This window comes from Panthera tigris, chromosome B4 (assembly GCF_018350195.1).
Source record: "Panthera tigris isolate Pti1 chromosome B4, P.tigris_Pti1_mat1.1, whole genome shotgun sequence".
NCBI classification, from domain to species: domain Eukaryota; kingdom Metazoa; phylum Chordata; class Mammalia; order Carnivora; family Felidae; genus Panthera; species Panthera tigris.
Window position 1 is genome coordinate 75,756,935 of NC_056666.1, and position 27,793 is coordinate 75,784,727.

The 27,793-nt window shown below is 47.0% G+C and overlaps 1 protein-coding gene across 6 annotated transcripts in view; it reads right to left on the minus strand.

Moving 5' to 3' along the window:
• FMNL3 (formin like 3) overlaps positions 1-27,793 on the minus strand; it is a 53,528-nt gene that overhangs the window by 17,038 nt on the left and 8,697 nt on the right. For 5 of the 6 annotated variants that reach the window (XM_007072989.3, XM_007072988.3, XM_042992225.1 and 2 more), the window contains exons 2-4: positions 5,114-5,197; positions 3,040-3,120; positions 2,683-2,759 (exon numbers count right to left, since the gene is read on the minus strand). In XM_007072989.3, the coding sequence (XP_007073051.2) occupies positions 2,683-2,759; positions 3,040-3,120; positions 5,114-5,197 (242 nt within the window). Of the gene's footprint in view, positions 1-2,682; positions 2,760-3,039; positions 3,121-5,113; positions 5,198-27,793 lie in introns of those variants that run through there. The other variant, XM_015541087.2, reaches the window with a different exon arrangement.

The following is a 27,793-nucleotide window of genomic DNA, read 5'->3' on the forward strand; positions in this document are numbered from 1 at the left end:
GAAATCTGGAACAGAGACATGGTGGGCCAAAGGGGCCGTCCACCAAGTTCAAGGAAAGATATTTGGGACCATAGTGAGCAAAGAGAGATATGTGGGGATTCTGTGTTTAGTTAGGGTGAGTTTGGCAGAATAGGAAAAGGATGGGGGAATAGTCAGGGACTCAAGTAATTCTAGAATGGCTATGACCACTCAGAGCCAGACTGAGGACTCAGGCCCCTTCAGCCAGAGAGGCAGGAACGAGGACAACAAAGATCCTAAAGACAATGGACCAGGTATTTCCATCCTTCTGCCTTCAGGCCTCTTGGCCTAAGATATCCCTGGAAGGAAATTCAAGAGCCGATCCCAGGAACACTGTTACAGGACAGGTTCATTCCACAGCACAGAGAGATATAAAACTCTCAGGACAAAACCCTGACTCTCCTGAGCGTTCTGTTCCCTTGGATGTCTGGGGCTCTTTACAGGCCAGCTGTACCCCACAGCCCTGCAAAGCCGCGTCTCCCCCACGGCTGGAACACCAGCGCCATGTTTGCTGGCCACACCCTGGGTTACAGTGAGAGGCTGGGCCAGAGCACCAGGCTCAGCTGAGGCTGACTGACACCGGAGCTGCCTGAAGTTAGCTTCCTCTCTGGGGGCCGACAGGCCTCCCGTTTCCTGTCTGTCTGCTCTCCAGCTCCCCACCCCCTTCTCATTTCCTGTCTGAGTCTACACTGCTATTTTCGGGATCTTGACACTTTGAGGAGAGGTTAAAGGGCACTTCGGCAAGGGAGAGAAACCAATACAAACCAGAGAGAGGAGGAGCTGGTGAGGCTCTGGAATCCCACTTCCCAGCCTGCCCCGCTCCAGGGCCTGAGTTCCCATTGGGCTGCCCCTGCACACCCAGCTTCGGCAGGCCCTCGGGCTGATCAGGCTATGACAGAAGCAGGATCCTCCTCTCCCCACCTTGCCCTGGGCTCCTACTGCCCTGGAGCACTCACACCCCAGCCTGACAAACTCTTCCTGCCCAGAAATCCAGGAAGGAGCCTGGCCCTCCCCACATGATTACCACAGCCTGGCCTGTCCCCACAGACAACAGGAGCTCCTAAAATGCCAGACACTATGCTCTTCCCTGGGAACGAAGGGCCAGGTCCAGACCTCTGACTTGTGTGCCAACTGCCAAGAGGCCCCAGGCCTGGGAACCGTGCTGCTCTGGCCCCAGCCCCTGGCCAGTGGCCAGAGAGGCAGGCACCAGGTAGAAGGGGTGAGCAGAAGGGAGTGTCGCACACTGCTCTGCGGCCCTCTCCGGAGAAGAACGGGCCCCCATCCTCATGCAGCTAGACTTACTATGAAAGAAAGGAGGGCCTGAGAGGGAGGGGAGGGGAGGGGAGAGGAGGAGAAGGCCCTGTGGTAGGGTGCCGGGTGGTAGGTGGGATTGGGAGCTGCCATCTGTTTCACTCTTGCCCTCACACACAGGGTAGCTGACGAGGCCCTGTCACTCCCTGTGCGAGGATTTACCAAATAAAGCCGGAGGTTTAGTTTCCTAGCATGTCAGCTTTCATTCCGGTTCGTGGATGAGGTGTAGGAGCCAATTCTGGCCACCAGGCACAGCTCCGAGGCCAGGAACTATCCCTTTCCTGTTCTCTCCTGTGCCATTTCCCCTGTGATGGCTGCAGCAGCTGGCTACAAACAGGTAGCCTCTATAAGAGCCCCAGGCAGACTCAGCCTGGGGTGAACAAGTGGGCGGCTGTTGCGGACAGAGGGGGAAATACAGATGATGTCATCTGGCTCATTCTACCTCTGCTCTCAGGAAGCCCAGGACCTGGAGATGGCACCTGCCCAGCCACTCCACCCCCACCCCAGGCTCAACTTCTCACTCATGCAAGCTCTCAACATTTGTGCCAGGCCCTTCGATCAGGATTGTAGCCCTGCCTGCAGTCCAACATCAGGTATCCCTCACTATCCTTTGTGTACACACACACATACACACACACACACACACACACACACACCTCTCTCTCTCTCTCTCTCTCTCTCTCTCACTTTCACTACATATACTCTGATTGGTTATGATTTTATAAAACTGAGACCACTGCCACCTTTCATTGTCCCTCAGGCATTAGCCTTCTGCCTGTTTAGCAAGTTCTGGTTTCCCACTCAGAAACTAGAAAACAAGACTCATGAAGTTCCCAGGGGCCCCATCAATAGGTTGGCAGTACCAGGGTCTGTAGATACAGAAGACATTCAACTCCTCGCCCCACTGCCTTAGATCTTCTTCCTTGGTGCACTAGGAAGCTTCTTCTGCTTATGAACTAAGATTGTCTTGTAATCAAGAAAATAATCTTCTGGGCACCAAACAGTCCAGGAACAAGGTCTCAGCTACCCGATGTAATATGCTCCCCCATTCCTAGCATTCTCTGGGCCTCCCTTGGCCCAGCCCCAGGCCACAGGCAGACTCTAGTCTCAGCTGCTATGGGAATGTCTTCTACTCAAAGCCACAGGCTGAAGACCCCAGGAGAGGCCCCAAGCTTGCCAGCAGCATCAGTCAGCAGCTGGCAGAGCTGAAAAAGGAGAAAAGCCAGAAAAAGAACAGTCTGAAGCTCTGAGGAACCAAAGCCATTCAAGGGGCAACTGTGCCTGATGGCAGGGAAGTAAACAGGCAAACCATCCTCAGAAGACACCAGATCCTGATGGCCGATTCGGACTCACCCAATGTGGTTGGTACGAAGTGAGATCTCCAGCTCCCTCAGTACTTTGGTTGACTCCTGAACTCTCCTCCTGAACTTCTGTAAACATGGAATTTCCTGTCACTATTGGAGGCCCCCAATCCAACTTTGCAGTACAAACAAAAGGGGTAGAAAAGGAAAAGGAAGGGATACAAGAGAGCGGTTATAAGCCTTCCCTCTGTTATTAGCCAGCCACTCCGGACCCATGGCCTCCAAACCCAGCAACCAAAGTCCCATTGCTCAGAAGCAAATGTCCCACCCTGAGTCAAAATGTTTGCGCCCCAAACCCCATAGGACTGTAAGGGACAGCAAGGGGGGGCCTCCCTGCCTCACACTTCACCTTCCGAGTTACGCTGGGGTCCAAGAAGCTCTGGAGTTTCTGGATGTAAGTGTGGGGAGGATTCTTCACCTGGAACCGTTCCTGTGAGGGAAACACACGTGTGCACACAGACACCCAGAGTTCTGAGGAGAGTGCTGAGGAAGTCAAACACTCATGGTGTCCAGTGTGAGGGGACCAGCCTCCTAAAGTCGTCACCTGGCCCTTAATATCACCTAAACCATAGGTTCTCTTCCTTATTTTCAGGTGCTTCCCATCTATTGCCATCTTCCCCTTCTCCAATTAGTGATCTCTGAGCCTAAAATATTTTTCTATGCTGAAAATTATTTTAAGAGCCTGCTGCTTGATAAGATGTGGGGATTACAGAGCTGAGAATAGCACCCAAAATAAAGATACAATTGAGAAATGGTGCCCACTGCCTAGCTAACTGATGGGCTGGGATTAGGAAGGCCACAGAGAGAGGAGCTAGGCCTTGCAGAATGCAGCTTCCTCAGCCCTGAAACCCAGACTTGGGACCAGACTGGCGTCACAGTACTAACACATTCAGGGCTGCAAACACACTTTCTGTTCCTTGCCCAGGCCCCGGGCCCTGACAATTCAGGCAACCTCAAACGCTGAAGCCTGCTTTTGGTGAAGTCATCCCCCGATCCCCTTCCACACAGGGCACAGGACCATACCCTCCCCATTTTGGCCCAACCCCTGCATCTGACCCAAGAGAAAACTCAGGGAAAACTCTTAAGCATTCTGGTCCTGTTAGGGCCTTCACAACTGAGATATCTGAAGAGTTGGTGGGGGGCGGGAGGGGGGAGGGGCTGCAGAGGGTCCAGGAGAACAACATAATGTTAGGAAATAGAAACTAAACACAAAATGAAAGAAAAAAGAAAGGTTTGAGAAATGCTGAAATTATGTGACCTAAAAAAGACTGGAGACATTATCAATTAAAGAAACTCAGTACCAACCGGCTACTGTTCTGCAACCCCCAAGCTGACCATGCTCACCAGCTCCGCTTAATGCAGAACACATGGAAATGGGCCTTCCCTGGAGAGGAGGGGACTTGGGCTAGGCTCTCTGAAGCATAATTCGATCAGAGGTCAGTGATTTGGGAGACAGTGGAGCATAATAATAGCACAGATGGAGTTGGCTCCAAGTGACAGGCAAGGTACTGAGCCTTGGGGTTCTTCATCCGTAAAACATAACAGTGCCTTCCTTGAGGGTTTTTGTGAGGACTAAACGAGATACTTCAGTATATGTAAAGTCCTCGGTCCACAAGAAGTACTTAATAAATGTTAGCTATTATGACTCTGCTCAGTGCTTGAAAAGAAACAATAAATTTGTTTGTGACAAAGCTGAAGACAAAGTGCTGGGTAAGCTCGTGGCCTACATCCTGCACCAGGTGCTTTCATACCCCAGGAGGTAAGGAAGTAAAAGTGGACTCTCCTGACTGTGCAGACAGGCCCATCTGAGTTCAGAACCTCATGGCCTGTGGTCTCCAAATGTGAGCAAGGGAAAGAACCAGGCCATGGGTATTGGTTCTTGGTTCTGATAATCTCTATGTTCTCTTCCAGCTTGAAACACCATTCATGTTGGGGAGCTTTCCATCCTCACGTTCTGAGATTTGGGAACAGAAGACTAGGGGGCTGAGTCTTCTCATTCCTAGAGGCCTGTAAATAATGAGAAAAGGCAGGTCTAGGGCAGAGTGAGAAAGAAACGGTCCTTCAGTCTACCCTGCCAGGCAGAGCCCTCATCCTGAGGAAAGGCAGAAACAGGGTCTGTGGGGAAAACTACTCCACTCCTCTGTAGACAGACAGACAGCTAGACTTACACAAACTTCCTCAGGCTCTTGCCCATCAGGAAGAAATCAAGACAGCTCTTTGTAGGAGTTAGAGAGGAACTTGGCCTACCAGCCCGGTCTCTGTTGGGAGCATCCTCTTGGAACAGAAAGCGAGCATGAACCGAGGTGAAGCCCAGGCCAGAGTTTCTCGAGGGACCCCAGGGCTATGGTCAGTGCCTTTGGCCCTGCTGCCTTGTCCAGCCCAAGACACAACCCCTGCTTCTGGACCTGCCCCAAACCTCGTACCTGGTCACAGATCAGATCCCACTTCTTCTCATTGTCATACTGCCGCAGGAGCCGGGCCTTGTCAGGAGGCAGGTTCATGGAGCTCTGAGGAGAGAACCTGAGTCAATGGGCTGAAAGCTCCCTGCACCCAGAGAAGAGAAAGGCTGGAGCATGCATACCTTTTCCCTCCTGGACCCCCCAGCTTCACCCTGACACTCTGTGGTTGATAAGGAAGGCTCAGAGAGGCAGGGCAGTCCATCTGCCTCCCCTTCATATTTAATTCAGTTTGGTTGAGCAATGTTTTCCAATTTAGTGAGCCGAGATTAACTTTATTTTAAAATGAAAACAGATTAAAATAGAATAGGCTAGAAGATACCAGAATTAACTGCAATGTTTCATGAAACTTTTGTTTCTTTTATGTCTTAAGTAATTTCATATACATATGCACACACAGAAGTCAGGCCATAACATGTGTTTCTTAACATGGGACAAGGCAAAAAAGTTTGAAAGCCACCTGTCTAAAGCAACACATTTCTTTTTTTTTTTTTTAATGTTTATGTATTTATTTTGAGAGAGAGAACACAAGTGGTGGAAGCACAGAAAGAGAGGGAGAGAGAGAATCCCAAGTAGGCTCCACACTGTCAGCACAGAGCACAGCATGGGGCTCAAACTCACGAACTGTGAAATCATGACCAGAACCGAAATCAAGAGCCAGATGCTCAACTGACTGAGCCACTCAGGCGCCCCTAAGGCAGCAACTTTCAATCTGCTTTTCCCCCTCAGCCTGAGGGATGGGTGGCCTTCCTGCATGGTGCACAACCGAGGGTGAATCCTGAACCAGCCACAGCCCATGCAGATGGGCTTACAAGTCTACCCCTTTTCCCCATACTGGGATACAAATGCATGAGAAGGACCTTAGCATGAAGATAACTGCTCATTTTTCTAAGGAAATAATTTACAAAATTTCAGTACTTTAATCATTAATAGCAAATTACTTGTGACATACCTTCCAATTAATTAAGACACAATAAAATGTCCCACCCCCTTACTGAAAGACACTCTAACCTAGACTATGGAAGGGACCAGGAGTCATTTTCTTTTGCTCACTACTGTTTGCTAAATGAATAAAGAAAGAATAAAGAGTGAGGGAAGCCCAAGGCACCCATGGTCTATCCCCACACAGGCTAACAGTCCTACCTTCCCCTCCTTTACCCCCATCCAGTCAAGCTTCTCTTCTAACCAGCGCGGCTGCCTTTGTTGGAGGTCATAGCCCTTGCCTCTAAAGGCAGATCATTGCACCTGCCCCCCACCCCATATTCCTGAATCAAATATGAAGTACCACGGCTGTTTGATAACCCACAGGACTTCCCACAAATCTGACTTCTTCCCCCAGCACGCTGCAGGCCACCTGAAAGGCCTTCCTCTCATCTTTCTCTCCCTTACTTACTGCTCCAAGTTCAGCTCTAACTCCCTGGTCACCCAAGCGTGACCACTGGGTTACATCTGCCCACTCCTTGACATCCTCATCCCCGGGGACACAAAATGTGTGCACCCACGATCCTCGGGAGTCACACAGGCCCTGCATTATTCCAGAAGAGTGGGAGTATCCTGGGAGTCGGCCCTCCATATTCTAAGAAACTGAAAGAAAAACCTTAAATATCATTTATTTCTGTTAGATTTATCTATTATGTATTTATCTACACACATACTATTAAACTAGTTATACACTCTCTTAACCCCTAAAGGACTGTGTCTATTCATATGGTCTCCAACCCCTGATAATGTCTAATACCATGATAGGCACCTAGTGGAGAGTAAGTGGATGGTAAACCTAAGGTTAAGACATCCTGGTTCTGAGTAATGGGCCCAGCTCCACTACACTTCAAAAAAGGAGTACGGTTGGGATTTTTGCTCAGTGTTTAGGAATATCAAAATGCGGCAGGGGAGAGAAGAAAGAAGGGGAAGAGGATCACCCATCATACCCCTCCTCATGGTTTCTGCTGCCCTGCTAGTCTGCCTGAACTCCTGCAGGAAAGAGGGGCTAATCAAATCCCCCTACTGCTGATGCAGTAGGGATGGCTGGCTGGGCAAATACAATCCCGAATGTTCTCTCTGCAACTCCTAGGCTAAGGGCCAATATCAGCATGTCTGTGTGGAGAAGAGGACAGGGGCAAGAGGCCACAACAGAACAGAGACCCAAAGGTTGAAGGTGAGCTCAGACCAATGTCTCCCTCTTAACCACAGCCAGGCTGCTGCTAGCTAAGCCTAGGTGAGACCAGAGCAGAAACAGACCTCAGGCCTAGTTCTGGTTCTGTGTACATCTTGAGCACTTCATTGTCTTCTGCCTGTTTCTCCTAAGTCTATGCCATGGAAATAGAAAATAGTTGTCTCCCCTGGAAGAAAGTGACTGGCGGAGAAGGCGGTGCGGGGTGGGGTTGCTGCTACTGTAGCAGACATCACATCCTGTCTACACCAACTTCCTCAGCCACCCACTATCAGCTGCTGTGGCCTCGTGCATTCCCACCTCCCCAGGTGAACTGGGGAGGAAATGTCTGGTGCCCCCAGGGCTTCGGAGGCAGAACAAAGTCACCCCCTTTGGGAACCCTAGCCTAAGAGCCTGGAGGAGGCACCTCAGGGACCTGGTAAAACTTTAGATGCCCAAGAGAGATGGCCTTCCGGAGTACGGACACTGGTGGCAAAAGCATGAATCAGCTGTGACCACAGGCCCACAGCCTCCAGTCTAGAGCTTTGTGTGGCACTTTCTAGACAGTGATGCTGTCTCTGCTTCTCTGCTTCTGTGGGGCCCAAGTGTGATGGGGAAGGAAGTGGGTGGGGGAATTCCCTCAGCCTCCAGCACTCCCACAAGAAATCAGTCCCCGGCTGCGGGGTGGGAGCCACCCACCATGGGTTTCTCTCCTTGCCAGACAAAGGCATTAGGGCTTCTGACTCTAATCGATAACGTGTGTGAGTCCAGCAGGCTTCTGACGTCTTGAGGAAGGACAACTTCCTGAGTTCCGGGGACAGCCAGGGAACAAACCTGACATGTTCCGGTCTCAAAGGTGTGTTTCCTTGACATTTTTGTTCAGTGGTTCCACAGAGACTGTGGGCTCTCTTAAGGCAGCAGCTAGGCTAAATTCTTGCTAACTCTTCACTGAAACCCTTGCTGAACAGAAAGGGGGTGCAGCTGTCTTGGAACAGAGGCACCAATTGTGGAGTCAGAGAGCCCAAGATCAACTTTGGGCTCTTCAAAGCTCATCCATAAAACAGAGCTAATCTCACTACTTCACAGGATTTTCTGAGGATTAAATGATAAATATTTTATGTCCATATGTGTCTGGAACACTGTGGGTGTTCAACAGTTTCGTTCCCCTTCCTCTTGAGAACCCGGTGTAATGTTCTAACATCCCAAGGACCCCTCTTGGCTTCTCGGTCGTCTCTATCTCTGCCTCTGTCCCTCCTTCAGCACTGCTTCTCAACGCTTGGGACAGAGTAATCCTTTATACCTACCCCCACCCTCTCAGCCCTCCCATCCCTAAGACTAGGAGACAATTATATACCAACATCCTTGAGGAGGGAGGGGGAGACCCCAGAGAGATGTAAGGAGAAGGGGAAGATGAACTCACACCGAAAGCAACTCTGAGACTAGTTCCTAAATCAGAGCAACCAGCCAGAAATCTAATAATAAAAACCTATAACGGGAAGCAGCAGAAAGGGGTGGGTCTGATGCTTCTCCGGCAGGGCTGGTCTGGTTGACTGCCAGTTTGAGGTCAGGCACAGAGCCCTGATCAGTGCCTAACCCCCTCCTGGGTTCTGTGAGAGCAAGGGCTCAGTCCCTCCAGCAAGGCTTCCTGACTCCCCACCCACCCCCTGTCAGCCCCAGTGAAGCCAAGGAGGAATGAGGGGGCTCTGGTCACAGAGGTTCCCTTCCCTTTCCTGCTCTGTACCCCTAGCCAGTTAGCCCCTCCTCATTTCCTTCCCATAGCAGGGGAAGGGAAATGCCGGTGGGGTTGGAGTTTCCTTTGAAGGTGTGGGTCTTGCTCTGGGACTCACCCCTGACTCTGTCAGTCTCCTTGGGCCGGGTCTGGGGAAAACCCAACAAACAGAAATAGGAAGAACCAAAAACTCCTGTTTCTGTTGGTCCCAGTCAATCATGATAAATCTTAGGAACAGAGACGAACGCTGGCCCAGCTCCTCTGAGAGGCATGAAGAGGGATGTCTGAAATTTTCCTGCGAAGGGGATTCTGGAGTCTTTAGGGAAGGCAGGTAGGGACTGTTTATTCTGAGCAAATATAGAATGTGGGCTGGTTTTCTCAGTGTTTTCCCTCTCAGAACCACCTCCCACCAAGTGCCTTATGGCTGACACTTCTCCCAAGTATGGTAGCCCCAGTCCCTGTGCTCAGTCCATGGAGGGTGGGGAGTCTGAGAAGCTGAATCTAGAACTTCCCCAGAGATTAAGTGAAGCACTATCCTGGGCACCACATGCTGCCGAGCCCCTGGCCACAGCTGCCAACAAGTCCTCTTAGGCACCCACAGATCAGCCCATTACACAGATGGGCAGAGATAGAATATGGTGAGGAGGCACAAGGTTTGGGAGCCCAGGAGACTGCTGTAGGAGGAGCTGGAGCACTGCGTTCCCGCCCTGTGTTCCCGCCCTGCGTTCTCTCACAAACCAACAACTCTGCCCAAGCCAACAGCAAAGCAAGCAACACCAGGCACAAAGGCCCAACCCCAGCTGCCAAAAGGACAGAACACTAGGAGTGGCCCAGCCTGCCCTCCACGTATCTCTACTGGTGGGCAGCAGCCACAGCTGTGGCCAGCTGGGCATCACTCCCAAAGGGCAAGAGCCCAAGGAGGTGGGAGGTACCAGCTCTGCCGCCTCAGCCCCCTTGGCGGCCACGGCCAGCCCTGCCGCAGTAGCAGCTCCCAGACAATGAGAGTTATTTTCAGCCAGCGCTTTAACACAAGCCAGCTGGCCAGTGTGCAGGGCGGGAGCCCTCCACCCAGCCCGCCCAGACGGCAGGCAGGCAGGCCGGTGGCCCAGCCCACTGCCTACGCTGCTGCTGCCGCCTCTGCGTCACTGTTTATCTTCTTTCAGGACAGCTCCTCCTAAACTCCCCACCCCCAAACTACAATCCTGTCAAAAAGAAATAAAAAGTCAAATTAAAAATCAGAGTTTGATCAAAGATCCAAGAGCTAAAGGGAAGAAGGTCCGGAGCAGCCCCTCTACAGCCCCCCACTTTTCCCCAGTCCCGTAACTGGTGGGAGTAGTGCAGGGGAGGAAACAAACGGATAGGAGGCCAGGTCTCACTGCAGCCCTTACGGACCAAACCAACTTGAGCCTGGTTTTGCTGTCAAGTGGGAGACTGCTCTCCTTGCCTCCCTCCCATCCTCTTTCCAGAACTCAGGTATGGAGATAACACTTGAGACAGCCTGGAATGAAATGGAGTCAACTATAAAAGGTTCTGGGAGAAGAACCGTGTCCTGTGGCAGGAAAGCAATCACAAGATGGATTCAGGACACTTGGCTGCAGGGAGAGGTGGGGGTGAATGCTTCACTCAGCCCCCTGCACATGGGAGAATTCGAGGATAAGAAGAGGTGCATTCTAGGCCTCCAGCCCTGGTGCTGCCTCAGGAGTGCAGTTCGCCTCTGTTCCTCATCGTCCTCGGGCTGCAAGCTCTCGCAGGGAGCTCAGGCTGCAGACATGCAACACATCTCTAGCCACACACAGCTTCCTCTAGGCCCGAGCTGCCCTATCACACTTAGGGGAAATTTGCTGGGGCACCTCACGACAGAGGACATCAGAAAAGTAGGTGCTCCTCGACTAAATGTTTGTACTGGGTAGGTGTAGCTTTCTGGTTTTGTTTCCTTGGAGCTATCGCTCTGGGGATGAGCTGCCAGGGGAAGGCCAGCTTTCACAGGCTTGGAGCCCTGACCGGAGAACGTGCTTCTGTGGTCACTGATGACTCTATAACCAGAAATGACTTGCTGAGCAGTTATGGGCCAAGTCCCTGGGCAGCCTGGAGGAAAAAGAGATGGGTTCACCAGATGTCTCAGGCTGAGCTCTGCAACTCACACCAGGGAAGTCAGAGGAAGGAGAGGCCCTAAAAGGCCAGCATCAATCAAAGAGGTAGCTTTTTCCAAATATAACCGTACCCCCAAGGCCCCTTCCTAACCCTGGAGGACCTTTAGATTCGACCCTGGAAGGCAAAGGAAGTTGGCCACATCCCGAAAGCCAGCAAATCCCCAATTCCACCTCTGCCACACTGTTGGCCTCACACCTGATGTCACGTAACCTGGCATCCAGACGCCAGCTGAGGACATCCCTTATGGCCTATTCGGTCAAGGAGCACACAAGCTCAGATAGGGGAACTCATGTTAGCTCTTCCCAACAGAGCCCCCAGGCCCTAGCTAAAAAGCTACTGCCACAGCAACTTGATCTGTCTGCTGGCTCCTCAGCCCCTCCTCGCGGTTAGCCAGACCCACACACTCCCCAGTTACGCAGAATGGAAACTATTCTGCTGGGGGCAGCTAGATTTCCAAAGCTAAGGAGGTTTGAGACAGAGAGCCTCACATTCTCCCTGTGGACAGCCAAGGTGCCCCCTTCTCCTCATGATATTCTGCCCTCCTGCCTGGGGAGCCCTGATAGGCAGCGCTACCTCTCAGAGGACACAATACTTACATCCCACGAAGGGCATTTTCCTCTCTCCCCAGACCACAGCCTGTTACTTACCAAGACTCAACGCACATCCCTCCCAGGGCCTCTCATCCATACCTTCCCTTCCATTCCCACTATCACCATCAGATAGGCCCTTATTGTTTACTCCTGACCCTCTGGGATAACCTTCCAGCTAGCATCCCTACTTTCAACCCTCCTTCTCCTCCAACCTGCACATGGATGAAATTTCTCAACTTCTCAGCAACATAAGATAAACCATGTCTCTTCTCAAACAAGATATCTTCTCTCACTTCTTATTCACAGAAGAAAACCTGAACTTTGGCATGCTGCTCTTAACATCTTAAACTAAGAAAGAGATTCAGAGGTGGGATTCTGCCTGGGTTGGCTCTGGCATCTCTGACCAGCCTTGTCCTCTCCTGGAACAGCCACTCTTGCTTGTAGTTGGAGTTGCTTGTAACTGATGTTTCCCCAATCTCCTGAATCCCTACCTCTTACTGACTCAAAATCCATCAGCTCCGTGACCACCCAGCCTAAAATAATCAGCCCCTCTTCCGAGCTCCAAAGCATAATCATATGTGAAAAATGATATGGCAGAGACCTGCTTGCTATGCCCCAACTTCTTCTCCTCATGTTCCTTAGTAATGAATCTCCAAATTTCAGGTGAGCAGTTGGCAGCCCAGCATTGATATATTTCTCATCTTCCTTTGCATTTAGGTAAAGCTATGTGACCTGTGGGACATAAACAGAAGTAGTGTGTATGATTTCTGAGAGCTGTCATTAAAAGGAGGGAGCATACTCTTCTTTTCTCCTTTCTGCTTCCAGCTGGTTGAAATGCAGAGGTAATGGTTAGAACTTCAACAACTACTCTGGACCATGACGTGACCTTGGAAATGAAGTCCAGATGGGTGAAGCAACAAGAAAGAAAATACCTGGTCACTGATATCATGGATCTCAGCACAAATTAAATGTGTTCCATATAGTGTCTTTCATGTGTGTGTTTCCTCTACTCACAACTAGAACATGAATTTCTTGAGGGTAGGCATTATGCCTTTTCCTTTTTTGTTTTTTTTTTTTAAATCTTTATTTATTTATTTTGAGAGAGAGAGAGTGAGCAAGGGAGAGCCAGAGAGAGAATTCCAAGCAGGTTCCACACTCAGTGCAAAGCCCAGTGCAGGGCCCCATCCCACGACCATGAGATCACGACCTGAGCCGACACCAAGAGTCCGACGCTTAACCAACTGAGCCACCCAGGCACCCTGCCTTTTCCTTTTTTGAATCATGTGCAGGTGCTTAATAAGTAACTGATCCTGCTACTACCTCTCCACCACCAACTTCTTTTTTGGCCCTTGGTAATTTTTGGAGGGGATTATCCAACTTCTCACTACTGCCCTTTCTACTTCCGGGTTCTCTCTCCTATAATCTGCCTTCTACTGTAACACAAATCACTTTCTTTATATGCTGCAGCTCTCTCAGCAAGCTCCCACTCCTCATGCTGAGTTTAAACTCTGTCCTTCAGTTCATGTCATAAATCTGAGTCATTTCCCTGCCTTTCTCTATAATTAGACTCATCTTCTTACAGCCTGCTAGACCACAGGCTCCTGAGCACAGGGATCACCACCAGAGGGATCACTACCAGGTTGTTTACCACTGTAGTAGGTGCTCTATAAAGACTGGGCAACTTCAATTTCCCCATACATATACTCCTCTTCTTCCTAGATTTAAGTGTTCTGCTCCATGACACCCTAGAGAGATCATTCCAAACTGTCAGCCAAGCCTCTTCTTCTATTAAGAACAGGTGAAATCCCACCTTTTCTAGCAAATCTTTCATAAGTGAAAGTGGGAAGGTTACCCACCACCACCCCAACAGTGTCTCCACACATTTACTAATGCCTTTAAACATGTATTCATAGAGCTGTGATTTATGGCTAATGTCTCCTCACCCTTTCTTGGACATCCAATAAATATCCTATCACAACCTCAGAGCGTGGTTAAAGCGGCGAATGATGAGCCACACTGTCCTGGCATGAATCCTGGTTCTACCACTTACCAGTTATGTGGCCTTGAGAGAATTATTTAATCTCTATGAGATGCAGATTCCTCATCTATAAAATGGAGGTAAAAATAGTATCTACTTCATAGGGTTGCTATGATGATTAAATAAGTTAACATATGTAAAGCATTTAAACCAGAAGCTAGATAGTAAATGTTACATTTAATGCTAGTTACGTTTTTTGTTTGTTGGTTGGTTTGTTTGTTTGGGTTTTTTATTCAACGTTTAGCTGGAAAACAACTATATGCCAAGCACTAAGCTAGGAGCTGGGAATATAAAAATAAATAGGGCAGGATCCCTATATTCAGGAAGTTTACATCCCAAAGGGCAAGGTAGATAAGCAAACGAGGGTGAGTGTAGGCAGCACTACTGTGAAAAGCTGCACATGGGCTGTAGGAGCCCAGGGAGGCAACATCTAACTGGAGAGAGTGACCAAGGAAGGTTTCCTGGAAGAGATCCTATAGGATTTAGTCTTAAACATCAAGCAGGAAGGACTCAGGAAAAGGCAATGAAAGAGGGGAAGATGGTGATATTCTAGGCAAGGAAACAGCATCTCCATGACCTGGAAGCACAAAACATCATAAAAAGTCCAGAAGTCCCTAAGTGATTTGCCATAATGAAATGATGGTGTATAGGAGGAAATTACAGTAGGCAGGGAACAGCCAGAACATAAAGGGTCTTAGGAGCTAAGGTAAGTAGGTGGCTATGAATAGGATAATAATGATACTACTATTAAAATGAAAACAGTAATAATGACAAAAGCTAACATTTATTCACAGAACTGTGGTAAGAACTATATATGAATTATCTCACTTAAGTCTCACAACAACTCTATGAAGTTGGGACTAGCATTTTTCCCATTAAAAAAAAATATTTTGAGAGGAGAGCGAGCAGGGGAGGGGCAGAGAGCAAGTGAGAGAGAGAGAGAGAGAGAGAGAGAGAGAGAGAGGGAATCCCAAGCAGGCTCCACACTGTCAGCACGGAGCCCGATGCAGACTCACGAAACATGAAATCATGACCTGAGCCAAAACCAAGAGTCAACCCTCAACCAAATGAGCCACCCAGGCACCCTGCATTATTCCCATTTTATAGGCGAGTTAGCAAAGGCTTGGAAGGGCTGTGGAACTTGCCCCAGTTCACAGAGCAAGTATGTGGTGGGGCTGGGATCTGGACCCAAGTCTGACTCCAAAGCCTGAGTTTGTAACCTCACACAATGAGACAATGAATTACATTAGCCCTTCTCTGTCCCTTTTCAAATTGTATGCATCCTTCAGGATCAATACAATCAACCTTCCTCATGGAACCTCCCCCAAACCACCCAGATTTCACACTCCTTCATCTGAACTTCCTTGAGGTTTTTTGCCCTTCACCTCCTATTGACAATCATATTCAGTTACACCTTCAACAACTCTAGTGTTCTCGATGTTATCACACACTGTGCCAACTGGAAGACATGTGTTCCTTTGTGATAACTCCTACATATTTACAAAGAAAGGGGAAATTGCAATTGATAAACATCTACCCTAGGCCAGGTACTGTACTAGATCCTTCAACTACAAGATATCATGGAAAAATAACTTCTCTCTCATATTGTTATTCACCTTTCACATTCTGTGTTATTTCCCAAACTACATTGTAAGCTCCATGAGGGCATGGACTTTGCTTTGAACACGCTTTTCCTAAACAAAAATGTCTGGCACCCAGAACAAGTTTAATAGGTACGGTGGGCCACCCATGTGGACAGCGGAGGCCAGCTGGGGGCAGCACTCCATCTCACCCAGTACACTGGCGACGGACCCGGCTCCGGCTTTCCAGGAGTCTCATTTTAAATCCAGGAGCTTATTACCAAACCATAAAACTTAATGAATCCCTTCCTACTTAAATAATAACTTAAATAATCCCTATGTGGGAGGGGCATGACTCCTGCTTTATGGAAGGATAAACTGAGGCCCAACAAGGGCACACATCTGTCACAAGTCCTATGAGCTGGGGAGAGGCACTACAAGTCTTCTGTCTCTCCTTGCTTTCTCAATTGCTCTCAAATGGGGGTCTGTCCTCAGTGCTTCGGGGGGGAGGAACAATAACGACTCCGGTATGCTCTTGATCGAAGCTGTCTTCCCAACATTGTCCCCCTAATGCCTTTAAGGCCAGAGCTTGACAGAGGTGCCGTAGGTGCCCACACCCCAATTGCACCTTTGAGTGCCCCAGATTTTTTACATCTCATTTGACTGTCCAGCTAGGAAAAAAACACACACACACACAAAAACAAAACACAACATCTCTCAGAAGCCTTCTGACAGTTCCCACCCCATGACCCAAAGAGATCCTGAATCTTCTCTGCTTCTTGCGATGTCTGGCATCCTAACTGCCATATTCACTCAGGGCCACAGATGGGGAGGAGAATGTTACTGAGCACCTCTTGCATGCCAGGCACTTTTCTCACATAATCTCCCTTACCGCCTTCAATAACCACTGGAGGTAAATGTTATGCCTGTTTAATTGGTGAGAGAATTAAGAAGCTGAAACCAACTGGCTGAAGATCACACAGAACATGGCAAAACTCAGATTCCAATCCAGATATGTGGCCTCCAACATAACTTTTGCCAGGATGGCTTTTTCTACCATGTCTTGCCATCTCTTTACCAAAAAAATGAATAAATATAAATCTCCATTCTAACTTGGGAAGGTCCACCTGGATTTGTCTGACTGGCTTTGGTTGATTATTAAACACTGCTTCCCTGGCCAGCGTGACTGGGGTAAAACCAGCTAAACAAGGTACGTGTGCCAGACACCTAAAGTTCAAGACTTCTGTCTCAGAGTAAGGAGACCACACAGCGCAAAGAGACAAGGGAACTGCCTTCTTGGATACCACGTGGTGACAGTTCCCTCATAGATGAATGGCCTTTAAAACATTCAGAGTGCTATTGGAGCACCTGGGTGGCTCGGTTTCAGCTCAGGTCACGACCTCACGGTTCGTGGGATCAAGCTCCGCATCGGGCTCTATCTACCCTGGCAGCACAGAGCCTGCTTGGGATCTCTCTCCCTCTCTCTCTCTGCCCCTTTCCCCCTCTCTAAATATATACATGAACATTTAAAAAATAAATAAATACTCAGAGTGCTACAGATAACAGCGTGGGCTTTGAAATCGGGGATGACCTAGATGGAATCCTGGTACTTTTTATGAGACAGTGGAAAAATTATTAAATTTCTTTGAACCTAAGTTTCTTCACCTATAAAATGTAGATTATAGTATCTACTTCTTATAAGAATTAAATGAAGGGATGAATGAATAAATGAAAACGATTTTGCATGGTGCCTGGCACGGGAGAAGAGCTCTGTAAACAGTAACTGGGATGAGCAGGTCCAGGAGTTAACTTCTAAGCACCCATTCAAAATACAATTTCATAGCTTTATAATACATAAAAGTGGGGGGCACCGGGGTGCTCAGTCAGTTGAGTATCCAATTTCGGCTCAGGTCATGATCTCATGGCTTGTGGGTTCGAGACCCGCATCGGGCTCTGTGCTGACAGCTTGGAGCCTGGAGCCTGCTTCAGATTCTGTGTCTCCCTCTCTCTCTCTCTGCCCCTCCCCTGCTTGTGTTCTGTCCATTTCTCTATCTCTCAAAAATTAATAAACATTAAAAAATAAACTTAAAACAATTTTTTTAAATACATAAAAGTGAGACTATATAGAGTGGAACAGTATAGGTTAATATGTCTATTTATACGTTTCTTAATTCTCTAGGTTAAAGCAGTTGCACACACTCCCCTTTGAAAGATAAGACCGAGACACCATCGGTCACCCAGGGGATTCACAGGAAAGCTGGGACCAGAATTCAGGGAGACACAAATGCGTCACTGACTAAGGCACCCTGCTGAGTGATCTGGAACAAGTCCTCTAACTTTCTGGAGATTTTGCTAAGCTGACTTTAGTGTTCCACCTTATCTCAAATCACTTCCCCATTGTCTCCTGACTTCCTCAGGTTAAACCTGTAGTGTGCAAACCTGAGGTCTGATTTCTACCACAAATCTCTATTTTTGGCCCCTTCAACTAACCACTCTTCCTAGCGAGTCTGTCCTCTCCTTGTGATAGTGAATACGTCCTAGTTGTTGTCCCTCCCAGTCACTTAAAGGGCTGTGCTGTCTGTGGGGATACAGAGAAAGGCATGAAAATGTTTCAGGCCCAATTTTACTTGACCAGTAGACACAGATGACTGTCAAATACTTATTTCCATCCTAGACTTCTCCTTTGAGTTTCAGCTTAAAATATCCAACAGTCCAGTAGACATTCTACCTGGACTTCCACAGGCTCTTCAACTTCATGTGTCTCACACTGGCCTTATCACTTTTCCTTCTATGTTATTTTCTCTCCTATGTTCTTAACCAGTGGAACCTCCATCTAGCTAACCTAGCAAGCTAGGTGTCCTGGATGACCTGGTGTCATCCTGAATTCCTCCCTTGTCCCTCATCTCCATCTTCCCAATGTCAAATCTAATCAATTGTCAAGTCCCCTCAATTTGTGGGGGGGTGGATAGGGAGAGAGGGAGGGAGAGAATCTCAAGCAGGCACCATGCCCAGCACAGAGCCTGACCTGGGGCTTGATCCCACAACCCTAAGTTCATGACCTGGGCCAAAATCAAGAGTCAGACACTCAACCAACTGAGCCACCCAGGCACCCCAAGTCCCCCAAATTTAATTTTGGTAACTATCTATCGAGTCTGTCCCACGGTCTCCATCACACATACCAGCCCTGGTTCAGAATCCCACTGCCATCACTCCACTACCAAGACCTCCCACTCGGCGGCCCACCTCCAATTCTGATTCCCACCCATGGCTGCCAGACTTACCTACCCACAACTCAAAATCTGACCATGCCACTCTGTACAAAAAGTAGGAAGTATAGTCCCTTCCGCACGGCATTCAAAACCTCCTTACGACTCTTGTCTTCTTTCCCACCACTCTGCCTGACACCTTACAATTCAATGACTTCAAGTGGCTGCATGAGGATTCTCAACCTATCTGCTCTGCCTCACTCTGCTGCCTCTGTTCATGCTGTCTCCTCTACCTAGAATGCTTTCTCTCCTACACTTCTCTCCAACTCCTAATTATCCCTTTAGCCAGCATAGATTTCCTCCCACAGGCAGCACTCCCTGAGCCCCACCTCTCCTCTGTGCTCCCCAGATGCTCCTGCATTATCTATACCATTGCACTTCCCAAGCCGTATACTGCAATTATATGTTTAGTGTGTTTGTCTCCCCCTCTAGACTGAACTCCTGGGGGCAGACATGGTCTTAGTCATCTTTACTTTTCTTAACACTTAACATAATTTTAAGTGCTCAATAAATGCTTACTGAGTGAATGAAGGCTAGGCTGCACTCAGCAAATCTCTGAGGGCTAGCATTGTGTCCTTCTCCCCTCTCCAGGCAGGGAAGATGACACCTTAACCATTCTCAGTTCACAGCCTCAGAGGCCCTCCAGAGCACTGACGGGAATCTTTGCCTGCCTTGCCACAGAATAAGGATGGACTAAGCTGCCTGCCCTCTTGCTTCCAAGACAATCGGAAGCAGCTGGTAGTATTTTTATAATGTTATGACACCATCTTGATATTTCCCTGGGCATCTGCAGCAACAGGTCCTAGATGATTTCTTTACAATTCTTGGAAAGAATCAATGGAGAAGCCAAATGCCACTAGACACTGTCTAGCTGGCTACCCCTCACACCTCCTGAGCTTATGCTCAAAACTTTTAACAAGAATATTCTGGGGAAATGACAAGTAAATGCCTTGGGAGCTCACCAGGACCAGTTGTCCCATAAAAGCACAGATTCTTACTTCCTTAGTCACCCATGATGCCAGCAGTAATTAGCCAACCCAAAGGGAGCGAGTAATAGCTGCTATTGGACCATCATTCTGGAACTCATGCCAGATGCATTGGAAAATAATCTGCAGACGTGAGCACTTTACAAGGGATTCACCAAGTGCCCTGACTGCCAGGGCCTGAGGATAATGAGTGCTTGTGTGATGCTGATTCCGCTGAGCAGTGAGTAAAAACAAAATAACCACAACCACAAACGAGAAGCCTGTCCAAAGTAAGGGGCTCAAGCATATTCTGGACACAGAAGGTTTAAACAAAGACACTCTTCCCCAGTTAGCTCTCATCCATCCATTCTAGAACATTGTATGGGCCTCACTCTAAGGCTGCCACTGAGGGGAGGGGAGTATGTGATCTCCAATCTACAAATGAACCCACATAAGAGTGGCCCCTACCACCCCAGGGTTCAGTACTGTCCCAGGAGCACATGTCTGGACCTGGGCAGGCTTATGCTAACTGTTCTGGCCTTGCTAAATGCCCCAGTCCAGAAGGCTCTTAAAGTCTGATCCTTCCATGGCTGTATAAGAAATGAAATGTGCTAAAGGGCAGGTCAAGGGCTATGCCAGTTCCTAGAGATCCTAAGGCCTTTGGATAGGTCATGACAAGGCCAACGTCATCAAGTGGTAAAGCAAGGTGGCTACCGTGTGGTGGGCAGTTCAGTGATTTTACCCCTTGAGGTACATAAAACCAATCCCTACCCATCAACAATAATTCATACTTCTTGAATATTCTTATTGGGCTCCTTAATACTAAATCCCTTACTTTATGAGGTTAGTGGTCTTAGAATATTTCTACTTAAAATTTATTAAGCACCCAGTATCCCAGACACTGCCCTGGATCCTTTACATATGTTATTTAATCCTCACAAAATCCCTAGAAGTTAAGTATTATTATCCTGATTATATAAAGAAACTAAGGCTCAAGGAAGCTAAGGCCCTGGCCCAAGGTCACAGAGATAATAACTGGCAGAACCAGGGTTCAAATCCAGATTCATTGAGCCCAAAAGCTCTTGCAAAAAGCCTGGCTGAGCAGGCAAAAGGAATCCCTGAACTCCCTGCAGTTTCCTAGGTCAGATTTCTTATTCTTCCGTTGGCTAAGAACACACAGAATGACTTGAGGAAATCTTGAGAATCAGGCCTGAGGAGCCCTTGAAAGACAAGTAACTATTTACAATCAGTGAAGACCCTGCCCAGCCCTGCGAACCGCTCTGACAAGTGGATTGGGGAAAGAGACAACCACAGGCTCTGACAGGGACCCACCTGGGGCTAGGAACCAGCTGTGCCTCCATTTGAATGCTAATCTGACCCTTGTCCAGACTCGCTGTGCTGCCAGAGGGAGCCCCCTTCTTGAGACACTCTCCCTCAGGAGCTGGGATCCAGAGTCTACAGAAAGTAGTCCTTCACTTTCTCTTATACCTCATCCCCCAAAAGTGTCTTGCCATCTTATCTAAAATATTGCCCCTATAACTCTTCTTACCTTCTTTTTCTCCATGGCACTTACTGCTACCTAACATTACACTGCATACCTATGCATTTGTTTGTTGTTCACCCCAACAGCATGAACTCTGTCAGGCAAATTTGTCTCTTTCATTTACTATGGTATCCCTAGTGTCTAAGATACAGAGCACTCAATAAACTTTGTTGAATGACTGACTGACTGACTGACTGACTGAATGAATGAATGAATAAACAAATAAATCATTTAAAAACTCTACTTCTATCCCAGTGGGCTACATAAGAAGACTGAATAATACTGACTTTGCAGGAAGCCCCATCAAACCTGTTGTTGGACCCTTACATCCCTTCCAAATATCCCCCTAAAGTTTTGCACAGCTCACCCCCCAGACCCCCAAACCCCAACCCTCCCCAGAGCAGGTACTAAAGGGAGAAAATGGAGCAGCTCCTAGGGAGGAGACACATTTCTCCTCCACTTAAATACAGCCCAGGACCTCTGCAAATTAAAAGCTCCCTCTTTACTGAATCCACTCAGCTTTAGTTATAGGTCGCACTTTTTATTTTTGTAACCAGCCAACCCGCCAAATTATAGGCTCAGGCCACTGGCAGGCACGCCAAACACTGAGGCCAGCTTAGCACAGGCACTGCCCTTTCTGGCCTGAGGGCGGGTATAGGAGTGAGGACTGGGCACCAGTCAAACCTGAAAGGACAGAGGGCATGATCACTCTTCTGGGCAAAGTCGAGTGAGGAGCCTGGTATCACTCAGGCCACCACACTGCCCAGAGGGGAGCCAGATTCTGGGACTCTCCACACAACAGCCATAGTGAACTCTTAACATTATAAAGCAGATCAGGTCACTCCCTCTACAATTGATATCCAAACTCCTTACCAAGGCTGACAAGGTCCCCCGTGACCTAGGCCCTGCTCACCTCTCTCCAGCATTCTTGTAAACCAATCTGATGTTCCTGCAGGTCCTCAACTGTGCAGAACTGTTTCCCACTCTCTGGTTTTGCACAGATTGTTCTCTCTTCCTAGAAAACCCTTCCCCGAGGTCTTTACATATGGCTATGTGAGGGGTCAGGGCAGGTAGGTCTGCAAGACTGGGGTTGAGAGACCACTAAGGAATCTGTTACAACAGACCAGGTAACTGATGAGGACCAACTATGGCCTGGCAGTACATATGGAGAGAAGGTGAGAGGAACAGTAGCCTAGAGTGACTCCCAGGCATCTGGCCTGGATGACTAGATGGAAGAGGGTATGGTACCATCCTTCTACCTTGCACCCCAATAGTGTGCAAGAAAACACTAGGAGGTAGAAAGCAGCTCACAAACACTAGATACTGTTACTATACAATGAGCTACATTTATTGAGCACTTACTGTGAACAAGACATTGTTAATAATACAAATTATTTAGTGCAAGATAAGATTTCATACCTTCATAAAAGAAGGTAAGAGAGATTTGGCAAAGGAAAGAATGCCCAAAACCTGGTGACTAGAAATGGAATCTTCTAAATTTTTGGACTTCTGCAGTTCAGGGATAACATATGGATCATCCTCTATCCAGTGATACTTACATGAAATTATTCTGATTTTGTAGCCTATAAGGACTGAGTCACCATTCATTTCTCCTATATTTCAATCGTTCAGTTTAAAGAGCAAACCCATGAATGGCTATGAACCACTTACCAACTAATCTCTATTCCCCACTGAAAGCCTAGGCAAGAAGGCCTCCACAGGCTTTTTCACCAATCAGGGACTCTTCCGACAAAACTCTGTGAACTGCCCATCATCCATCCTGATCCAAGCTCAGCCTCTGTCTGTAACTAGGCTCCTCTGTCCCAGCAGCAGAGCTCCTGGCTGCCCCTCACATGGCTAGCTCATTCTTCCTCTTTAATCTCTTTAATCTCCTCCCATCTGCTCTGGCCTAGAACAGCCTCCTAACCCCTGATCCACACCTGTCACCTTTTGACCTGACTGGAAATCCCTGTCCTTCTTAGAGTACTGCCTGATTAGCAATCCTCTGCCACACCGATCCTTCCCTAACTCTCCAATCCTTCTGTACTTGTAACTCTGTGACCCCATCACCTCACGATCTCATTTGGCCTTCACAAATGCATGTGACCAGATGCACATGTTATGGATAAGACTGAGGTACACAAAGAATCTTGTAGACAATCTGATGACACACACTTATTCAAAGTACAGTTCTAAGTATATATTTTGTCTCTCCAACTTGGATAGTGATCATTGTCTTCTATTTCTTTGGAATTCTCTGAAGTACTCAGGAAAGTGCTATGTTTATAGCAGGCACCTAAGACACATTTTCTTATTTAGGGGGAGTCTTTGTTACGCACTCTCCTAACGACTTGTTCTTTGCCTCTAAGCACATTATCATAATTTGCAATTAAATATTTATTTGCTTAATATCTGTCTTTCCCTCTAAATTCCACGAAGGCAGAGGTGATACTTGTTTTTTCACCACCAGCGTATACCCAATGATATCGCTGGCACATAGTGAGTAAAAAACAAAGCAAAATCCCCCCAAAAACGAAAACCAAAACCAAACACTTGAATAGCCCATGTCCTGGTGGGATAAGTCTAGCTGATTCCCAAGTCCAAATCTTCCCACCATACCTCTTAGCAGAGGAAAACTTGTTCTGGAATTTCCCTTATATTCTGCCTTAATCTACACAATCCCCTCCAAAGCAGCACTGAGGACAAGGGGCTGACTCTGGAAAGAGAAGGAAACCATAGTTTAGAACATGGGCTTGGAGTCAGACTGCTTGGATTCAAATCCTGACTTTATCACTTACTAACTGTGTGATCCTAAGTGAGCCTCCCTGGTCCTCAGCTTCCTCATCTATAAAATGGAGATAATAATAACTATTTCATACAATTGTGATGACTAAATGAGATGATGTGTGGAGAGCTTTGCACCGTGCCTGGCACCCCATCAGCACTCAGGAAATGTTAGCTATGAAAATGATTAGCTATCTGTATTCCTCGGAGACAAGAATCTAGAGAATGTGGCTTCCCTGGGGGTCAGGGCTGCTAAACTGACTTGACTTTGAGAAACTTAGCTGCAGTGAAGTCCAGGGCTCACATTTATTCTCTTTGCTGATTTCACCTGCTACAGCTCTGCTAAGGCTGGAGCTGCAGCTTTCACTGCCCTAGACATAAAAGAGGCTAAAAATACACAAGCTGGCTACATCTAGGGACCAAGATCATGATGGCATTAAAGAATTTAAAATACAGCCTCAGGGCAGAAGAGCATCTCCTGGATTCTTTCTACTCTAAAAACTAGTGCCAGCTCAGCACAGGGCAGGGAATGGGGTGCGGCCAGTTGCTGACCCCACTGGTGTCCTTTCTCTTACAGTCTTCTTTTGCCTTTGTGCAGAGAATAAGAAGGAGGAGCTTTCTACTGTGCAATAAAAGTTGAGTACTCCTCCCCTATTTTTCCCCCTTTTGCCTCAGAGGAGGAATAAATGCACAAGTACATATTATAAAAAAAATTTTTTTTTCAATCAAATCAAAAGCTTACAGAATAAAAAATAAGTCACTGTTCAGCCTCCAACTCTATCCATTCCCCTCCAAGGGTCACCACAATTGACAGTTTGGTGTTGACTCTTCCAGGCCTTTTTTCTATATGTTTACATATAAACATATGTGACTTATAAAGCATTATACACAGTCTTCTTTTAATTACTCTTTTAGATGATTATATTTACACACAAACACACACAGCTTGGAGATTCCCATCAGCCACAGCCATTTACTGAGTGCCTACCCAGGGCCAGTTATTTGGCTGTACAGTGATAAGCATACATAAAATCTCCACCCTGATGGAGTCAACAGGCTCAGGAGACAGATAATAAAAAGTAATCAACAAATAATTTAAAAATAAAAAAACAATACAAAAAATTAGTAAGATGCTAAGTTAGAGAATAATAAGTGAAGGAAGCCTCTCTGAGAGGTGGCTTTTTTTTTTTAATAGGCGGTATTTTTGTTTTTTAACTGAGACCTGAAGTATACACTGGATCAAGTCATTTGGAGATCCAGAGGCATTCCAGAAGAGGAAACAGCTTGTGCAAAGGCCCTGAGACAGAAAGGAGCTTGTACTGAAATGAAAGAAGGCTAACATGGAGCTTAGTAAACAGGAGGGTGAGTGAGGTCAAAGAGGTCAGCAGGACCAAACAATGTACAAATCTTAAGGGCCAATGCCAGAAGTTTGGTTTTTTTCTATTGTACAAAAGGAAGCCATTAAAGGTTTTAGGCAGGGGAAAGATGCTATGTGATTTAGACTTTAAATTTGGCTGCTTTATGAAGAATGAATAGGGGGATGGAGAAAGGGGCAATAGGGGAAGTTGGGAGGCCAGTTGGTTGGATATGATACAAGTAAGAGCTGATATTGCTTGGACTGAGGCAGTGGCAGTAGAGATAGAGAGAATGGGTAGATCTGAGCCATATTTTTAGAAATGGAATCAGCAGGGCTTGCTGATAGGGTATGGGAAAGGGAGAAGGAAAAAATTAAGGATGACTCCCAGCATTTGCCTTAAGTAACTAGGTGAATGGAAGAGAAACAGATTTGACCACAAAATAGACCATTGGGTTGTCCCCAGTTTTTTACTGTTAAAACAATGCAGCCCTGAGGATTCTTTACATGTACCTTCATGTACATGTGTAAACAGTTCTGTAGGATGGTTTCCTAGAAGATGGCCTGGTTAAAGGGTATGCACATTTGAAATTGATACACACTATAAAATGCCCTCTAAAATGCCTCTACTAAGTTACCCTACCATTAATAGTGTATTATGGTACTATTAAAGACAACCACAGACATTATCAATCTCTAAAATTTAGCTAGATGATTAGTATAAAGAGTGTATATTTTAAACGTTCATTTTCTTGACTTCTAGTGAGATTAAGAATTTTTTTTCCTTTCCTTGAACTTTTAATTACATAAGTAACACATAAGTACATTCTCCTTGTAAAAAATGTAAACACTGTAGATAAAGGTAAATTAAATTCCCTTTGACTTTCCTGTTCCTTCCAATATGGTTCCCTCCTTCCATCCCAGTGATAACCACTCTTCTTAACTCTATTTGATCCTTCCAGACATGTTTCTATGCATTAAACAAATCTATGTATACAATCAAAGATTAAGCATTTTCTAAAAGTTGTATTTCTAGCAGTCCTTTCAACATGAACAAAAAAAAAAAAAAAACTAACTAAAAATTTTTTGCTGAAGGCCTAAGTAAATGACATTTAAGTAGAGACCTTCTCCAGGTTAGTTAACCGCTCTGAGCCTTGGTTTCATCACCTGTAAATAGAAGTGAAATAAATGCCCCACAGAGTTGTTGACAAGTTAACTGACATAACACATGTAAAACATGTGGCATATACCCAACAAATGTTAATTCTCTTTCCTTAACCTATGCAAGTTAAATTGAGGCATTTGGTGGAAACCAGAAACTGATCTATTCCTATAAGGATGAGATGGGAGACTCTACCCAGAAGAAAATGTTTTTAATGTTGTCTTAAAAAAAAAACCCACTTTTTTTCATAATAAGGCCCCTAAAAGATCTGAATTTTTCTTCAAAGATTTTACTATGAAATATTCCAAGCAGCCAAAAAACATACAGGTCATTTAAAAGTCTTTTAGTAGTAGCAGTAACAATAGCTGTTGTAAGGTAGAAAGCAAGAGGATTTAACTGCTAGAGAGTGGTTGTTCACAGTTCCCTCTCAGGCACACCCTGGGAAGCCGACTGCCTGGATATTCCCAGAGAATTTAGGCCTACATGGCACTACCTCCAAACACAGGATATGAGCTAACCTTTGGGTCTCCCTGCAAGGATGCCACTGGTTCCCCTGGTTTATCAAAGTACATCCTGTCATCCCTACCTAGATGTTCCTGGAGGTTGAGGGTGTAGCTCAAAAGGGCAGACCCCACCACACAGTGTCCTTAATCAAAATTAAGTCAAAATGTCCAGGGGCCAGAATATCTCCCTCTGAATGGGAGTCAGCCAAGTTTGATCAAGCTCTCTTGTTTGGAACCACCACCAAGAGACATCATTTCATCTGACCTGATAACCAGGGCTGCTCCTTACAAAACATCAAGAGTACTTGTATCTTGTACTCACTCAGCTCTACCTTCCCATTACTCTAGGCTCAAAGCCAGAGATTCCTAAGCAGATCCAAGAATAAGCTTTAACCCCCCAAAATATTGTGTGTGCACATATGCATTAGGGCAGGGAGAACCAGGGGTCACACGTCTAATCAGATTCGAAACAGGGCCTGTTAACCAAAAGATTCAGAAGCATTGCTGAAAGATCTCTCATACATATTCCCAACCCAAAAGAATTTTACCCTGGCTTAAGGAGCTATCTGGGGTGGGTAAAGGTCAGCAGTGGAGTATGCATACCCCACACTGCTCCTTGGTAAGTTTTAGGGTAGGGCCCAAAGCACAGAGGGCATCAGGGAATCAGGCCTTAAACCTAAAGACAGAAGTCACAAAAGAAGTCCACTTCTTGCCTGAGGGCATAACAGGGAAAATCAAGAAAGTACCAAAAACTATGGTTGTGCCTTCACTTTCGCTGCACCTGAAGCTTCATCCCCAACTGAGACACAAGGTAATGGAGGTACAGATTGGTA